Source organism: Dipodomys spectabilis, unplaced genomic scaffold, assembly GCF_019054845.1.
Source record: "Dipodomys spectabilis isolate Male_0828 unplaced genomic scaffold, ASM1905484v1 ptg000258l, whole genome shotgun sequence".
NCBI lineage: Eukaryota > Metazoa > Chordata > Mammalia > Rodentia > Heteromyidae > Dipodomys > Dipodomys spectabilis.
The window spans coordinates 2,001,549-2,020,249 of record NW_024870935.1 but is presented as its reverse complement, the minus strand read 5'-3'; the positions used below and the strand labels follow the sequence as shown (position 1 = coordinate 2,020,249).

Sequence of the window (18,701 nt, the reverse complement as noted above, 5' to 3'; positions counted from 1 at the left end):
CTCATCTTTTTGAAAGAAATGTCCTTTATTTAAAAAACAATGACTTGATGGAATCCTAGAGTCTCAGGGTGATATTCACAACATGCATATAATGTATTCTGATCAAATTCATCATATCCAGGTTATTCTTTCTTTACCCCAGTCCTTCCTTCCCCTCCTTCCTAATGTCTTCAAGTGGATTTCACTATGCTATTTCATAAATATATATTTATATGTGAAATTATTATATATTCATATATTTCATATATTATATATTTAATAGACTATGTATTTGTATATTTATATATTTAATGTATATATAAACACATGGTTAAATATATTTTATATATAATGTAATTCTATATATAATTTTGTAATCCATATATTATATATATAATGTAATAATCATGCCTCTCACCATCTCCTTCCCCCCCTTCCCACCTGTTAATCTTCCCCATGATCATGACATCTTTGGGGGAAGTTCAAGATTCCATACATGAACAAAAACATATTTGTCTGCCTGAGTTTGGCTTATTTTACTTAACATGATCATCTCCAGTTCCCTCCATTTTCCTACAAATGCCATCATTACATTCTTCCTTCAGGCTGCATAATACTCCGCTGTACATGTGTGCTATGCTTTCTTTAATCGTCTGTTGTGGAGCACTGATGCTGCTTCTATATCTTAGCTGTTGTGAGGTGTTCAGCTGTGGTCACAGGTGTGCAAGCATCTCTCCTTAGCTATGTGCTGGAGTGGCCTAGCAGGATTATGTGGTAGTTCTATGTTTTTCTTTTCTTTTTGTCAGTCATGGGGCTCGAACTCAGGGTCTGGGCACTGTCCCTGAGCTTTTATGCTCAAGGCTTAGTGCTCTACCATTTTGAGCCACAGCGCCACTTTCAGTTTTATGGTAGTTAATTGGAGATAAGAATCTCACAGACTTTCCTGCCTGGGCTGGCTTTGAACCAGGATATTCAGATCTCAACCTCCTGAGTAGCTAGGATTATAGGCGTGAGCCCGGGCACCCTGTTTGGTGGTTCTATTTTTAGTAATAAATTCCCTTTAACCTGACACCGTGCTATGTTGAATGATTCTCACTCAGCACAATTTCCTTTGCACCTGAGCTAAATCCACAGACCCGTTCTGGCCTTTCGACCATGAGCCGAGTAGAGTCGTTGACTTCTGAGTCCCTGCAGTAGCCATCTTGAAAGCTGAGTCACTTCCTTGAGAAATTGTCTGGTCTTGCACATTCTTCCCGGGTTGATGAAGTGTGGGGCTGCGCTTCCCAACATGGCCATACACTAGGCAAAGAGTAGAGCAGAGACACTCAAAGAAAAAATAGCATCTTGCTCACTTTGCTCTGGCTGGCCTCCAGTTCACAATCCTCCTGCCTCTGCCTCACAAGCAGCTGGGATCACGATTGTGAACCACCACACATGCTGGTGGGTGACGTTTTCTGAACCCGGCTCCCAAGTCAGCAGATACAGATGGAGGAGGTGAAGGGTAGTGCTGTCCTAATGCATCAACAGTCTCTATATGAAGGAAAGTCATTTCCATCTGTGACTATTTTTAAAAGAGTAAGGGGTGGAACTCCTGAATGTCAGATAGCCATTCTTTTGAACCAAGCCAGAATATTTAAGCTTTTACTAGGTAAACTGACTGTAGGCAGACCGCGTTTAATTAAACAAAATATTTGGGTGTGGTATAAAAAAAAAAGAACTGACGGCAGACTACTGCCGAGTTATGGCAGAGTTGCTTTGGGGATGGGCCAGCCGCAGATCCTTTCTTCTAATGTATTTGTTGTTTGTTACTCAGGTATCTCAAGAGAAAACTGTGTTTGTACACTTTATACATTTTATGTAAAGACTGCTTTGAGAATTCCTGTGGTTAACTGACGGCCAATGTTCCTCTCCAATATCAGAATAATGCGCTTTGTATCGAGAAGTATAGATTCCGTTTAATTGTACAGATCTTTTCTCTCCCTCCTGGGGTCTCGAATAATTGCACCATGGCCAGCCATGAATCAATCCTCCCTCCTACACCCACCTCCCCCATGGGTGGGATTATAAACAGGGACCTCCACCCCCAGCTAACTTACTGAGGTAAGGTCTTACTACCTTATTTTGTCCAGGCTGACCTCAAACCACAGTCCTCCTGAGCTCTGTTTCCCAAGTAGCCGAGATTACAGGCATGCACCACCACACTCTGACATACTTTTCATTTAAAAAAAAATCTATGCTTGCTGGGTACCAGTGGCTCATGCTTGTAATCCTAGCTGCTCAGGAGGCTGAAATCTGAGGCTCATGGTTCAAAGTCAGCCCAGACAGGGAAGTTCGTGAGACTCTTATCTCCAGTTAAACCATCAGAAAACCAGAAGTGGCACTGTGGCTCAAGTGGTGGAGCACTATCCTTGAGCCGAACAGCTCGGGGACAGTGCCCAGGCCCAGAGTTCAAGCCCCATGAACAACCAAAAAAAAAAAAAAATCTACTCTTGAGTAGACAATCATTCTTTAGCGAACACTTAATATTTTTACAACTTGAGCTATGTTTTGGCCCTTATGGGTTTCATGTTGAAGAAAGCCTATCTTACATTGTTAAAAATAAAGGATAGGATTATGAGAAGCAGGTGCTAATCTAATCCACCTAAAATACCTTTGTTTCCCACATCAAGCCAGTATCCACCCAATCTCTTCATTTCAATAACATTGAAGGTTCAGCCCCAGAGCGCCTTCTCTGAAATATCACAAATATCATACACACACACACAATGAGCCAAAGAAACCCTAAAGCACAAACACTTTTTCTATGGTTTCAAAACATGACAATAAACCAGGCCTTGGTGGACTCATACCTATAATCCTAGCTACTCGGGAGGCTGAGTTTTGAGGATCACAATTCAAGGCCAGCCCGAGCAGAAAAGCTCTCTGAGATTCCCTCTCCCATTAACCAGCCCAAAAAGCAGTGAGAAGAGGAAAATTCAGTACGACTGGAGTTCCTTAATGTGAATAAGGAAACTGAAAGGGAGCCAAGTGGGAGGAGGCACTGTACTAGGAATAAACCAGAGATAGAATTAGGGTCCCCCGTGGGCCAGCCATATTTCTGCTTTGCCCCGACTGCCCCAACGGGGCCGTCAATGCTTCTGCTTGTCACAGCGTCGGTGTTGCGTGTGGCTTGTGTGCTGCTCAGTGTCTCCGCCTGGAACTGTGGCAGATGGGTTAGGACTTAGCTATGACTCAGATATTGGGCCTTGCGTGGAGAGCCCTGGGCCTCACCTGCTGCCCTTCTCCATACCCACAGCGACCTCCTGCAGCCTTGTACCAACCAACCCATGCTGTCTAACCGTGTCTGTCTCCAGGCCTTCAGACCTGCTTCTGGAATGACCGTCTCTGTGGACTCATCCTGGTGGCGGTGGCGGTGGCGGTGGCAAGGCCGGCCTGGCTTCCTCCAGTCTCCATCAGAGACCACGCCGCTGCTGGTGTCAGAGCACAGGCAGAGCTACAGCCTGACCGGGCAGCGGGTGGTGTTCCCCAACAACAGCTTGTGTCACCGGGACTGGGAGAGAGCCTGCAGGAGCTACTCCAGCAACAGCATCCGCACAACCAAATACACCCCTCTCACCTTCCTGCCCCGGTCTCTGTGGGAGCAGTTTCACAGGTTCGTAGCCCTGGTCCTGACAAAGAACAGCTCCAGCCACCGGAGGCCTGTTCCCTTTGGGCCATATTGCCTCTGCATACACCCAAGATGTGATTCACTCATTTGTGTATTCAATCAGTAAATATCAGCTTGTGCGTTGGATGGTGGAGGACCAAAGAAACTCATTGAGTGTTTTCTAGCCAAAGAGACAGACATTATTTTTAAATTACAGCAACGCTTACCAAAGTATAAACACGGTAAGTCCTGCCAAGGAGAGGTTGTATGAGGATTTACAGGGAAGGACTGGGCAGAGCTGAAGAGGTCAGATAAGACTTCTTTGAGGTAATGATTGAAATATAAGCTGGAAAGAATAGAAAGTCTTCGCTGAGTGAAAAGGAGAAGCAAAATGGCAGGGAAGGCAGGCAGGTGAAAATGGCAGCAGACAGGCTTGTGTGTTCAAGACTCTGACTTCAAGCCTCAGTACTGGCATAAAATTAAAACTTATCAAGTTTTATAGTTAATATTGAGCAACTACTAGGCTTCAGAACTATCTAATAAATACCTAACTAATATAATTTAATATTAACAAATATATATATATATATATATATAATTTTATGAGTCCTATCAATGAACTATGTCCACTTGGCACAAGAGCAAAACAGTCCAGGAAGCCCATCAAAGACACAGATTAAATCCAGTTCCAGCTGAACGCCGATGGCTCACACCTGTAATGCTAGCTACTCAATAGGCTGAGATCTGAGGATTGCAGTTTGAAGCCAGCTTGGGCAGGGAAAATACCTGATTAATCGCCAAAAAGTCAGAAGTGGAGCTGTGGCTCAAATGATAGAATGCTAGCAGCATTGACCACAAAAAAAAAAAAAAAAAAAAAAGCTCAGGGATAACACCCAGGCCCTGAGTTCAAGCCCCAGGACTGGGACCCAAAACCAAAACACATTTTAACAACCCAATTATGTAATACCAGAGATAAAATGGAATGGCATCTCCGTTGGTTAAAGAACCAACGGGAGGGAGGACAGAGGGAGTCCAGCACCTGTTTCCTCTCCATGATTCTCACACCTTGCTCATCCCTCCCCCACCCCAACCCCCCGCAGATGGGCAAACCTCTACTTCCTGTTGCTAGTGGTCCTGAACTGGATGCCCGCCATGGAGGTCTTCCACAGGGAAATCACCATGCTACCACTAGCCATTGTCTTGTCCATCATCATGGTCAAGGACGGCGTGGAGGACTTCAAGAGGCACCGCTTCGACAGAGAAATAAACTGTTCCAATACCCGGATCTATAAAAGGTAGGTGCTAGGTTCCTCTTGGGATCAAGTCAGAGCCTTGAGCTCTGTATTGTTCTCAGGTATACTGAATTCTGGGATTCTTCGTTGGGAGATGATTTTGATGACTCAGGGCATGCTTGGTACTATGTATTTTTCTCGTCATCCTGGTGGAGCGGTGCCCCTGGTATGTGGGGGATGACCGCCAGGCATCTTTGTGGGCACACGTCCATCCACACCGACAGACGCCACGTTACAGCGAGGAATCGCTATGTCATCAAAAATGTCAAGAGCGCTAAAGTTGGAAACCTTGGTTTAACCTAGAAAAACGCTCCTTTCCTCCATCACAAGGGTGTTCAACCCTGAACATCGCTAGATCTACCTAACCCCAGTGACTCACGCCTGTCATCCTGGCTACTCAGGAGGCTAAGGATCCCAGTTCAAAGCCAACCCAGGGAGGAAAGTCTGTTAGACACTTATCTCCAGTTCACCACCAAAACAAAGCCAAAAGTGGAGCTGAGGCTGAGTGGTAGAGCACTAGCCTTGAATGAAAAAGCAGGACATTGCCCAGACCCTGACTTCAAGCCCAAAGGAAGTAGATTGAAATTTAATTGTAATTCCTGAAACTTCCAGAATTGAACACTAGGATGATCAGGTCAACTCAGGAGATTAATTTCAGGAGACTCTCTCTGGAGGGTCTCAGACAATGTCCCTTCAACATGAAAAGCGGTGCCATATTGAGTACCTCAAGTCTCTTGGGTGGGAAAAAACTTCTTCCTTTTGGAACTTAACCGGGTAGGTTTTAGGACCCAGAGTTGGTGCACCTGTCCCTGGCTGCCAGGAGATGGAAAACAGAAGACACCTGTGATTGATGTCAGCATTCCAACAGGTGGAGTCTAGAACAAATAGGAGGAAGTGGCCAGGTAAATACACAGCCCTTCCCTGCAAGTCCTGCTGCTGTCTGCTGGCCTTTTGTTTTTAATTTTCCTTTTGTAAAAGGGAGAGAGAGAAAGAGAGAGAGAGAGAGAGGAAGAGGAAGAGGAAGAGAGAAGAGAAAAGAGAGGGAGAGAAGAGAAAGAAAGAAAGAAAACTTCCTGGCAAAGAAGGCAAGCAAGAGATGAGGGTTGAATTATGAAAAGTGCAGAGGCAGGATTGAGCAGAGATGAGGAAGGAGAGGAGGAAGAAGCGGAAGAGGAAAGAGGACAGGAAACGGCTGGTCGTCTCCAACCTGCCTTTTGAAGGCCAACCCCACAAAGACAACCCCAACCACCATTACTGCGGGAACCAGATTAAGACCAGCAAATACACCGTGCTGTCCTTCGTGCCCAAAAACCTCTTCGAGCAGCTGCACCGCTTCGCCAATCTCTATTTCGTGGCCGTGGTGATTCTGAATTTCATCCCCGTGGTGAACGCCTTCCAGCCCGGGGTGAGCGTCGTCCCCGTCTGTGTCATTCTGGTGGTCACGGCCATCAAGGACGCGTGGGAAGACTTCCGCAGGTACAAAGCGGACAAAGTCATCAATAACCGGGAATGCCTGGCCTTCAGCAGGTAAGGGCAGCAAGGCCTTGCCCAGGCCCGCCAGCCAATCTGGAGGAGGGAGCGTGGAGACCCAGAGGGTCATTTCCAGCATCAGTGTTCAGTTCTCTCGAGAGCCATTACAGTTGAAAAGCCAAAGAGAAAGAAGATGGGGGTCCCTCTTTTAAAACCAGAAGGTCTTCGGTAGGAAATGATCTTGGCATTGGTTTTAGGGGAACAGCGGGGAGGGGATGGCATTATATTAGAAAAGCAGGATCTTGCCCGAGTCCATCATTAGCTCCCCTCTCATGACTTTTCTTTGTGGGGAGTAGGGGGCAGGGAAGCGACCTCTCTTAGTCTCTTCTTCTTGTCTAAGTTGGGAGCCATTCATTCCTGCAGTGTTCCTGGGAATGGTCATTCTTGGGGGGGTGGGGGGGGAATGCTTAGCCTGTGTGTGGCGTATAATGGATGGCCAGGAAATGCAAGCTGCAAGGACGTGTGCAATATATAAAGAAAAATGCCTGGAAATCCTCCAGCATTCATACCATCCTTGAGGACAATTTCTGATGCTGTTCTCTAACAAAACGAATAGTGTGGCCAACCACTTGCACAGTATTCAATATCCTTCCTGACACACGGTTGTTCATTGCTCAAACGGAGTTGTTAGGGGGTCTGTTCTCACTCTCCAGGGGAAAAAGGCCCAACTCCCTGGGACCCTACCGTGACACCCACCTAAGCTCCCTTAGGGACAGAAGGAAACAGCTTGTCCCTCCAACTGAAGGACTTTCGTTTCTTCTTTTCCTGGCTAGATCGAATTATCGTGACGTTTGGGAGTACACTGGCTAGCTTAGCTACTGAGATTTTGATTTTTTTTTCTTTTCCTCCGCCTTGAGTGGAGGTATTCTAAAGAGAGGAAGACATGTTTGCTTTCCCTGCAAGAGCCAGTCATTGAGGAAGTGTTGTTTTCCTCCAGGCACCCAAGCCATTCGTCACTTCTGATTTTCCAAACTTTTTCTCCTTTGTGGTTAGTACAGCCAGGAATCAGGGTTTGGGATGGAAGCGGGGGGGGGGGGGGGTGTACACATTGGCCATTGTGAACTCTGGCCTGGCCTGTCTAGACACCCCAACATAATAATATCTTCTTAGTGCTGGTCTTAGAGTTAGTTGATCACCAAGGCCAGCTTTCTCCTGTCCTGTTCTCAAAAGACTGTGGAGAACACAGGAAAACCAAGATAATCATTTAGGCAGTAGGGTTGGGGACATAATTCCAGCAGCACGCTGGGATTCCCCAAAAGTTATTCAACAAAATTCACTTTGTGAAAAGACATTCGTGGCCAGAAATTTGTATGCTATATGTCATGACTCAGTGGGCCATGAAGGACTGAGAAAAGACATGTGTTTATCTTGGATTAGGCTGGTGTTGCTCTAGATTTGCTGGACCTTAACAGTACTTTTAATAGCTAAGTTGTGGAAACTTCTTTTTTTTCCATTACAGTTAAGTAGTAAGAGTATGGGGGACAGATAAACTAATTAAATGAAATGGACTAAACCGTTTTCTGAAGCACTCTGACTCATATTCATACCAACCACGGGCGTTTGTGTGTGGTTCTGACAGGAAGAAGGGATTGTGGGGAGACCATGCCCCCCAGTAGGCAGGACTGGCCATTCATTCAGCCTGGATTGTTACTATATGGAAATAAGCCTGGTGTCTGTTACCAGACTGTCTGAGTTTTATTAGAGGAGCCAGAAACTGATGTCTCTATTTGAAATAACTTGACTTTTTTTTCAATGTTGCTAACTAATAACAAATAGGCCTAATACCTCAGGCCTATTGGATGGGCTCTAAATCTCTGTCTGGCCTGTGATTCCCTCCTCCTCATTTTGCTTTAGAATAGCTTGGGAATCTGACGTCTCTACACAAGGTGAAGTAGGTTCTGCTGAGATTCCTCCTCTAGGAGAAAGGGAGAGAGGGATATAATCTTAAGCTGAGTGTGCAGCCAGTGGCCTATCCTCCAGATCTACACCCCCCCCCCCTGTCACTAGCCCAGGAATGTCAGCTAAATCTCCAGGTCTGAGTTTCCACTTCTGACTTGACCTGAGATGGACAGGCTCTCTCAGCCTGAGTCAGGCAGCATTCTAGATCCAGACTTGGCAACCCGCTCTTCATTCAACCCCTGTGCCTGTATCATCCTAACCCTCGTGAAACCTTGCCTCTTGGCGACAAAGAGGCTGAAACAGAGCCAGCCCCTGCAACTGCGTGGAGTAACCCCCAAGAGGGAAAAGAAAGATCTGATGACAAGACTCTCGAAAGTTAGGAAGCTTCCTCCTAACTCCTCTCGTGTCTCAGCGGGTCCCAGTGGGTGACATTTCCACCCTGACTCATTCTCTGGGGACAGGAGATGGGGTTTTCCCACAGAGCCCAGCAGGAAGTCAGGGTCTCCATGGGTATGTACGTTTATTAGACAAAAGCCAAAGGAAAAAGTGGAAACTAATCTCCAAGAGCAGAGGAAACAGATGTGGTGGCAGATGTGATGGTAGAGACCACCACCACATCCTCATGATTATCACTTAAAATATTTGGGGGGGGCCTCTATGTAAATTGCTTCCCACAGATCAGCAGGCAGGCAGATGCCCAGCTCAGAACATTCTGTACCTACTGTCCCTCGAGCTCTGACTTTGAAGTCGACCAGTCCTCTGAGAGCCCCAGAGAGAGCCAGAAATAGTTCATCTATTTTCATTATTATCTTAAAAGAGGAGCGAAACAGCCCGGTATCATTTTGACCAAATATCAGTGCCACACCAGGAGACACAAGGCCAAGATTGGAGAAAATGCCTGCTCCTTGTGAGAAGCAATGCCAAAGCGCTCCAGTCCCAACTCCACACGCTTCCTCCTACTTGAGAAAATGATGCCTTTTTCTTGTTTCAGTTTTGGGAGAAGACACAACCACAGAATTTTGCTCACTACACAGTCCCACGCGTCATTCAGTCCAGACTCGTTTCTACTGTGGGGGAAAAAAAAAGTCTTTTTGCTTTTCTTTTTTTTTTGCAAGCAGCAAGAAAGCCTTGTTAACAGCATTACAATCCTGTTACGGCATTTTCTTTTAATATGGCAGCTGTGCTTGTGGTCTAAAGGTGACCCATTAATCAGATCTATGGGATGACTACTAGGAGAGATTAGCTTCAAAATTGTATTAGCTTAGCTTCTCCCAGGGCTCCATTTAATGAATCTACAAACCCTACCCAGCAAGAGATTTGAATTTCTCCAGCTAGCTTAGTAAATGTGTATTTGTATTCAGAAAGCATGGCTGGCAGAAGGAAGAATGTGATTGGAGGCAAATCCAGGGTGGGTTTTGGCTTTTTTTTTTGGTCCTTGTGTTGAAATCCTTCCCTTAGTCATCCAGTTGGTGTGTGGCCGCCATCTTGGTAGTGTGTGGCCGCCATCTTGGTAGTGTGCGGCCGCCATCTTGGCAGTGTACACTCAAGGCCTCACAGTTCAAGACTCATCCACACAGCACTATCCCAGGTGTTTTGGGAGCAGGGAACGTTGAGGCCAAGGGAAGGTTTCTCCAAAGAAGTGACACTGCCAATAGAGGAGTGACATGGAGCCAGACGGAGCACACTGCCCCGCACAGCTGTATGTGTGGCTCCTGCTGGCATCAGAAAAACCAGAACCAAGAAATGTCAGCCATTTCAGAGCGGAATGATCCAGCTCCATTTTCACTTCCTGTCTGACTTTTCCTCCAGAGGTGGAGAGTCTCCCTCCTAATGACCTGTTTGACCTTGTCCCCTCAGCAGCCGGACCCATGGGAATCCTAATCTCTCAGGACTATTTTATGACAAGCTATGCGGATGACAGACAAGAGGGCAGAAAATAACTGTACTATAGAAACAGACTAGGAGGCAAGGCCAGGAGGGATGACCTCAGGATGGTCCCACCATGTGGCCACAGAGGACTTTGCATCTGACCTGGCCATGGCTCAGAGGTGCTGCCCCTCACCTGTGCCTTGCTAATGGGCCATGTGAGCCCCTGTTCCCTCTCCTGGAATTCCCCAGTGACAGCACCCACCTACCAGGGTCAGTCGGACTAAAGGAGGCCATCTTTGCAGGCCATTTACCTCAGTGTACCAATAAGTCACTGGTTTAATTCCCTGACATCACAACTCCACTTTTTCCTATGGCAGTACCCTCTGGTTCTACCCAACTTCTAGCACTGATTGTGTTTTAGTGTATCTTAGCTGTATGTGTGTTCATAGAAAAGTTCTTTTCTCTCCGTTCTACTATTTCCTCTGATCACAACCCTCTAGGGGAGGAAAAAAACAGTGAAAGGAGAGCAAGGTGATGGTTGGGACTGAATTAAAGTCTTTCCAGGCTCATTCTACAATGCCACCTATAAACCGACCTTTGCCTACAACCACATCCAAGATGGCTTTTGGTATTAAGGAATGCATATAAGACACTGAGCATGCTACCAGGAATAGGGTGGCAATGCAACAATGTTAGCTAAAATATTGTGGAAGAGGGTTCTAGAGGCGTACTAGTTGAGAATCACCATAAATTTAGCCTAAGGTGAGCAGGAGAGACAGGGCTGATGTTTGGGGATGTATGTGAAGAAGACAGAGGCATTTAAGCACAGAACTGTAGCAAAATGGGCCTCATGGGAGAGCCATAAAAGTTGACACAGCTGGAGAAAGGCCCAGGGGTATTTGAAGCATAACCACAAATAGCACAAATAACAGTGCAGTTGACTGGAGGTCACGGGCCAACAAACTGGGGCATCAGCCTCAGGTGTTTGCTCAGCTTTTGCCACCAGCAAATCCGGCCTCTCTCAGAGGCATCTGTTTTACAAGCCACCTTCCCCCAACACACACACACACACACACACACACACACACACACACACACACACACACACACACTTTCTCCCATTGTCTTGACTCATGTCAAGACAAGCTATGAACCATTCAGGCCAGTTCAGCTGGCCATTCCAGAAGAGCCTACATTCGGTTCTCCCCAGAATCCGTAGCCTGAGATGCTGTGGCCAGTGTCCATCAGGTTTTATGTGGCCTCCTTCTCTGACTTGTTTTCCCCAAAGAGCCAGGACAGTGAATGAAGCCTATGAAACTCCCATGGCTGCCACACCTAGGGTCTGATAGCCATGCTGGAGGACCCTACCCCAGCTTCAGGACCTCAGGGGAGTTGTTTTTGCCTATGAAATAGTGATGGTGGTAAGTGTAAACGTCATTTCCTTATTAGGCAGCTAAGTGCTCGCATGGTTCACTTGGTGGAGCATTGCAAGCATGCTGTACCATACAGGCAAATCCATAATACATGATCGTGTTATTAGCAAACACGTCTCCGCTGTTGTCCATAACACAGATGGACAGATGGTATGTTAAGATGGCTGAAGGTTCAGGGAAAAACTCCCACTAACTATCCCGTAGACAAAAATCCTGTAGACCAAGAACTCAGTGAATAAACATGGACTATGTGCTCGACACTGAACCCAGGACATAAGCATATGATTGTAAGACCCAGCTCCCACAAGCAGAATTGAAAATAGAAGATGCATGAAGACAGTGAGCAAATAGGACTGAGAAACGTGAGCCAGAATGGCCAGCAGCTGGGCTGGGCTGGCCTGGCTGGCCGGAGCCCAGGGCTGAAAAGGGAGTGGTAGGATTTGCACCTGCCCAGGTTAGAGACAGGCGATGCTGGACAGCATTGTGTTCTCCAACTCCCCTTAGCCTGCGGCCGTGCCCTTACGGGAAGGCGCCCGGGAGGCCCCTGTCCTCTGAAGCATGGAGTTCCCACTGGCCATCAGTTCGTGGTGACATTCTGTGCTCTTGTCATGCCTGGTCAGTGGGGTCACGCCTGGCCACCCCTGCCCCAGACCTTGTCTTTACCTTCCTGCTGGGTAAAGGAGACCCAGCCTGTGAGGGAGAAGAGACTGCAACATCACAAATATCTAATGGTCGGGCTGGGAAGGTGGCTCAGTGGTAGAGCGCTTGCCTTGCATGCGTGAGGCCCTGGGTTCGATTCCTCAGCACCACATAAGCAGAAAAAATTTTAAAAAGCCGGAAGTGGCGCTGTGGCTCAAGTGGTAGAGGGCTAGCCTTGAGCTGAAGAGCTGAGGGACAGTGCTCAGGCCCAGAGTTTAGGCCCCACGACCGGACCCAAAAAAACACAAATATCTAATGGTGATACTGATGATTTGGGGGGTTCAGACTTCTCACGCCAACCCTCAAGCCCCCCCCCAGAGAAAGTGGACCATCCAGATCCATCCTGTAGGGAACCATCCCCCGGTTCCCCCAATGTCTCCAACCCGGCTTCTGGCCTCCTGTGATGCCTCAGGCCCCAGCTGTTTTCCTTCTAGAGCTTTCCTGAATCTTCCAGGTTGGAAACCCCAGACAGGCAAGCAGAGGGGCCATGAAGGGAGAGGCAGGAGACCACGTCTACCTCCCCGTCCTCGGCCCCAAGCTCAGGCCGTCTCTCCTGGAGATTTTTCCACCTTTATGCCATTTCCTGGGGCCACCCATCCTCCGTCCCGCCTCCAGCCAAACAGCTCGCTCCTGTCACATTGACCGTGTCATTAGAGGTCCCCTGGCTGCGAGAAAACCATTCCTTAGATTGGAGTTCCACTGGCCTCTATGGGAAGGTCTTGTCACTCCATAGATAAAGAAACAGAGAGCTAGAGAGTTCTGTGGAGGGGTCACAGGCACCCCCACTCCAGCCCCAGGCCCCCCAGCCTGAGTTCTACCACACTGCAGCGTGCCAGGCCAGCCATTTCTCCCACTGGAAAATGAGGGTGGAATTGGAGATCTATCAGCTATGTCCACTCAGGTCCACATTGTCAGGATGACCTTTCCAGCGTGGTCCATTTGTGGAGATTCAATCCCTCTGGGGGAAAGGTTTGGATTTCATTTTTTTATTTTTCTTAGAGTTTCTACTATTTATAGGTTCTTGTTGCCTAGACTCAAGTCACGGAACGTAACTATCAGCTTGAGCTGGCATTCGAAGCCAGCCCGGGATGGGCTGGAGAACGGGGCAGGCCCATATTGGACATCACCAACAGTGGTGTTCCAAGAGTATCACTGTCCCATTGGATGTCGTGAGTACTTACTAAATACAGAACCTGGAGCTCAGTCCTTCCCCAGGGCCATGTCTCCAGGCCTTCTTATGGCGGCTCACAGGGAAGTGTGCCTAGAACCTTCCGTGGCAGATAGAAGAAACACAGGCTCTGAGAGGTGACGTAATTCACCCCACCACACAGCTCCTAAGGTAGGAAGCTGAGACTCCAGCACACCCCCAAATCCTTCTACTGCATTCAAGTCTCTCTGGAGGTCCCTGTGGGACCTGGATAGCTGCATGGAACATTCTGGATCTGCCTGGGAAGCCCAGGCAGATCAGCTCTTCCTTCTGTCTGGCAGCAGAACTTTCACCAAACATCTTATCTCTCCTGATCCAACTCCAGGGTTCAAATTCCCTGAAAGTCTATTTCAGAACTCAAGGGCTGGAGAAAGTGTACTTAAGCATCCTGGCCGCCTCCTTCCCCTCTCATTGCCTCCCCCCACCACCCCCGTGGCATAGAGTTGGTCACAAAGCTCTCTGGTTGTTTGTTTACCTTTTAATAAGTCCCATCTCCTCCGAAAGCTCCTTAACATAACACCACGCCACTTCATTTCTCCTCCAGGCCGAAGCTGCCAGATGGAGCCTTTTTGTCCCAAGCCCCATGGATTTGTCTTACTTTTAAACAGCAATGAACATGGCGTGAAACTAAAGCAGTTGATCAGCTCCCAGGTGTGGGCTCGGCGATGGGGCCGGGATGCGTGGCTGCATCCACTCTGGGCAGCTGCTGCAGATAGGCAGATGCATGAGGGCGTGACGGCCGCGGGCCGCTCCCCGCCAGCTGCCGCTCACATCTGGGCGGCACCCGGCTGAGGCACGCCGCTCTCACGCATCAGCTACCTTCTGTCCCTCCTCACCTACCCTGGCTGGGCTCCCTGGGGGAGCGGTGTGCAGCCCTGGCCTGACAGCTGGGGAGACAGAGCGGACCCCGGAGCAGCCGGTGGCCACCACAAAGGAACCAAGCGCAAGAACAGAGGGTCCCGCGTGTCCCTGAAAAGTCTCACCAAATGTGCTGTCATTTTACAGCATCCATGTATCGTGAGGCTCTTCTAACGAAGGGACTAACTATCCACCCTCTCCACAAATCATCACTAATGAATACACTCACAGAGCTTCTGGCCACCCCCTGGGGAGTCTTGTTTGAGAAACACAGCCCCATGGATGGGACACGTTGGGAAAATGCATTGGGAGAATGGAAAAGGAACAGGCCGGACTCTGTGGTTTATCAAGGAACGGCAAGGGGCACAGACCTTCCCGCAGGTTTGGGGGTTGTGTGAGGGACTGGGTTTTGAGGTGAGCTTCTATAGGGCTTAACAAGGAAACAGAGAATAAAAATGGGCTACAGTCTCCTTGGGATCAAGGGCCATGTCCTTGCTCCACCTGGGGTGAGGGGCTGTTGTCTCCTGGGGGCCCACGTCGGAATGAACTGCCTGTGGACAAGCATGTGAGCCCGCACCTGGGGAAACGGCAGGACTCAATCCTTCAGGATGTCTGTGTTTGGGGGAGCCTAGTAGTGACAGGAAGCATTCTTTTATGATCACAAGTCATTCAAGTAGCACAAGATTGCACCTGAAACAAGGACAGGTTACCAGGACCCTGGCAACTCCCTGGAAACCATGACCAACAGCAAGCAGTGGGAGACTGGTCTAGTCTAACTTTGAGTGTGGGGTTATTCTGCTGCCTGGTCATGGAGATGGACAAGACAACTTGATGGACCCGGTCACAGAAGGAGCTGTTCACATTTGTAATCCTAGCTATTCAGGAGGCTGATATCTGGAGGATCATAGTTGAAAGCCAGCCTGGATAGACAAGTTTGTGAGACTCTACCTCCAAAATAACCAGCAAAAAAAGTCAGGCTGGAGGCATGGCTCAAATGATAGAGTGAAGTGACATTTGAACAAGCAAGTCAAGCAAGTGACTTCATGGGAAAGAAGGAATGAAGGAAAGAAGGAAGGAGGGAGGGAGGGGGAAAGGAGGGAAGGGAAAAGAAGGAAAGGAAAGGGAAGGAAGGGAGGGAGGCAGGGAAGGGAAGGGGAAGGGAAGGAAGGAAACCTAGTTCCTCTGTCTTTTACTCAGAGCATCCCTTGCTCAATGAGAGTGTGATGCACACCAGAATCTCAAAGATTCTATGTCTGAATGTGTAACCAGTGATTCTGGGGCTATTCTAAAGAAAAACTGCTGTATGGAAGTGGAATGAATGTCCCTGGGAAAGGGGCCTACCTGTATTAGATGAAGCAGAGCAGGGTTAAGATGGCTGACAGGAGGTAGCACACCCAATGGTGGGAACTGGAGGTTCCCATGTTCTGTCACGTTGGATCCAAGCTCAGATTTCAGTGCTGTTCTTGAGAGACTCGAGGAGAAATGTTTTGATCTTCAGTTTCCTCATTTGTGAAATGGGAGGTGATAATGTCTACACAAGGGAATGAAATGTTCATAAACACTAGTGCTCAGCATGCTCCCATGATAAATTCGCCATTGTTGTTGCTGCTGCTATTGCCTGAGCTTGATAAACTGGGTGCAATGGAAAAGTAAGTCCTAGCCTCTGAGTTAGTTCTATCATGCTCTGATTCTACTTTTACCTTGTGTCTCATCCCGTCAGACTTCCCAGTGCATTCACCACTTTCCATCACTTTCCAACTTTCATAGACAATGTCCACTATCAGCAACTATCTTACTATCTCTCTTCTTCCCATAATTTAAAAACTACCTTTTCAGCCAGCCATCAGTGGTTCACACCTATAACCCTAGCAACTCAGGAGTCTGAGATCTAAGGATCATCATTTGAAGCCAGCCCCAGGTAGGAAAGTGTACAAGACTATGTCCAAATAAAACACCAAAAGCCAGAGGTAGAGCTGTGACTCAAGTGGTAAAGTACTAGCCCCTTGAACACAAAAGCTCAGGGACAGCATTCAGACCCTGAACTGAAGCCCCAGGACTGGAAAAAACATACTTTTACTCTATCCCAATCCTTCACAATGTTGCTTGCTTCACTGATCACTCACTATCTGGTAGTCAGTGTTCATATGACAGCCTGGCTAACTTCCTCTTCACATTTCTTTCCTGCTAAGATGCAATGGTTGAGCACAGAACTTGATCTATATAGCCTGTAGTCTGTCAAAATTCTAATCACAAAGACCAATCTTTTTTATTACCAGAACCCTGTAAATCACATTTACCTGTTCTAGAGAGAGTATAACCATGGTCCATTGGAACAAGGTACAATTTGGCACAATCTCTTGATAGGTTGACCTGGGAGATAACTTAGGCATGAGTAGGACCTTTCTCCACTCATCCATGCATTTCCTGAGGGGTTGTGAATCCCACTGAGATCCCTGTCTTTCTCCCCACCCAAGGAAGGAGCAGGGCTATGTGCAGAAGTGCTGGAAGGACGTGCGCGTGGGAGACTTCATCCAAATGCACTGCAACGAGATCATCCCAGCAGACATCCTGCTCCTGTTCTCCTCGGACCCCAGCGGCATCTGCCACCTGGAGACCGCCAACCTGGACGGAGAGACCAACCTCAAGCAAAGACGTGTGGTGAAGGGCTTCTCACAGCAGGTAGGCTCTTTCTGGTACCGTCAGTGGTCAGGAACCAGCAAAGACGAAGCCTGTGCCCCCTGGGATTTGTGGCAGCAGGGGAGGTACTTTGCCCTTGAGCCATGCTCCTCACCCTTTTTTTGGCTTTACCTTTCAGAGAGGATCTCATGCCTTTCGTTCAGGGCAATGCCTTTTTCCTCAGGCAGTGATCTTCCTATCCATGCCTCCTATGTAGCTGACGTTATGAGTCACCATGCCTCACTTGTTCATTGAGATGCAGTCTTATTAGTTTTGTTTTGTTTTGGTTGGCCTCACCTGTAACCCTTCTGATCTCCACCTCATGAGTAGCTGGGATTATTATAAGCAGAAGTTACCACCCAGAGACATGTAGTACCCCTTCTTCCCTCCAGTGTTCAACATTTGCTAATTCAAGGACATGGCAGCTACGCTTCTGGTCCATGAAGAGTTCTCTATCAAGCAAGGGAGCCTGTAACACAGGGACATAGTACATACAGCACAACAGGAGCTGTACCAGAGCCTTGAGTGCCAAGAACCTATGGCTGCCTGGTCAGATACAGACTGTACTGTGTGTTCCTTATCTGTGCTAGAAGAGAGAGAGTTTGTGATTCAAGGGAGAGTGGCATTAACAAAGGTGAAGGACAGTGGACATTGTCTATGAATATTCATAAGAGGGATAAGAACCAGTATCTGAAGATTGTGCCAGGTAAACTGTACTGCGTACGGCCAAGCCCCATGAACCATGTCCTTCCTTGTCTGCTCATTAACAGTGCTCAACCTGTAGGTCATGAGGAGAACGAGAGACACCTAATGTGTGCACATTCTCAGGGGCAGCACAGGAACGGCAGAGAAGAGATGCTTCCTCACCAGGAGGTTGACCAGTTATCTCCATTTGTAGAGGTTGACCAGTTCTACTTCTGGTAGGGTACTGGTGATAGGTTGAAATTTACATTAGAGACTAATGCCGTGGCATAGAGTCACGACCCCTGTCCTTGGAAGGAGCAGGATGAGAAAACTGAGGAAGAGAGGGAAGGCTGCCAACAGGAGGAAGAGGACTTGAGCGGTCCTGGGGCCTGGGCAGGTATTGGTGGAGGAACAAGAATGTCAGGAGAGGGCATTTGGGACAAAGAAGTAGTACCTTCTTTTTAGATTCAAGTAAACACGTAGCAAGGAACCTTAGACGGGTCTCATGGAGGATCCACGCGCTTCCAGGCTTGGGTGTGAATGAGGAAGTAATAGAGTCCTGCTGAGGTTGAGTTGCTATGCTCAGATCAGTTCTGCTTCCTCCTCCAGTTGATGGTCCATTATGGTGGGGAGTGTGCCAAGTTGGCTTGGGGCTACCTGGGCCTCCAGCTTTTAATCATTAACCTCCTTTCTCTGTGGTCACAGTGAGATTGCCTCAAAGGTCGGCTCAGTTCTGACATGGCCTAAAACACCAAGCACAGGCATTAGGGCTTGGTACCCAGTAGTTACACATTAAGAGGTGCCACCGGCTGCCACTGTGGCTGCCACCATGGCTTCCACTGGAACTGGAACATCGCCGTCATCATGCTGCTGTGATTATCAAGGCTGTCTGCCCATTGGTCTCTGAGTCGATCTCTGAAGCTGAGATT

At 48.0% G+C, this 18,701-nt stretch overlaps 1 protein-coding gene across 1 annotated transcript in view; it reads left to right on the top strand.

Moving 5' to 3' along the window:
- Positions 1-18,701, top strand: part of Atp10b (ATPase phospholipid transporting 10B (putative)) — a 129,915-nt gene that overhangs the window by 70,284 nt on the left and 40,930 nt on the right. Inside the window, exons 3-5 of the mRNA XM_042699612.1 lie at positions 3,333-3,631; positions 4,726-4,920; positions 16,887-17,091. Of these exons, the coding sequence (XP_042555546.1) occupies positions 3,333-3,631; positions 4,726-4,920; positions 16,887-17,091 (699 nt within the window). The remainder of the gene's footprint in view (positions 1-3,332; positions 3,632-4,725; positions 4,921-16,886; positions 17,092-18,701) is intronic.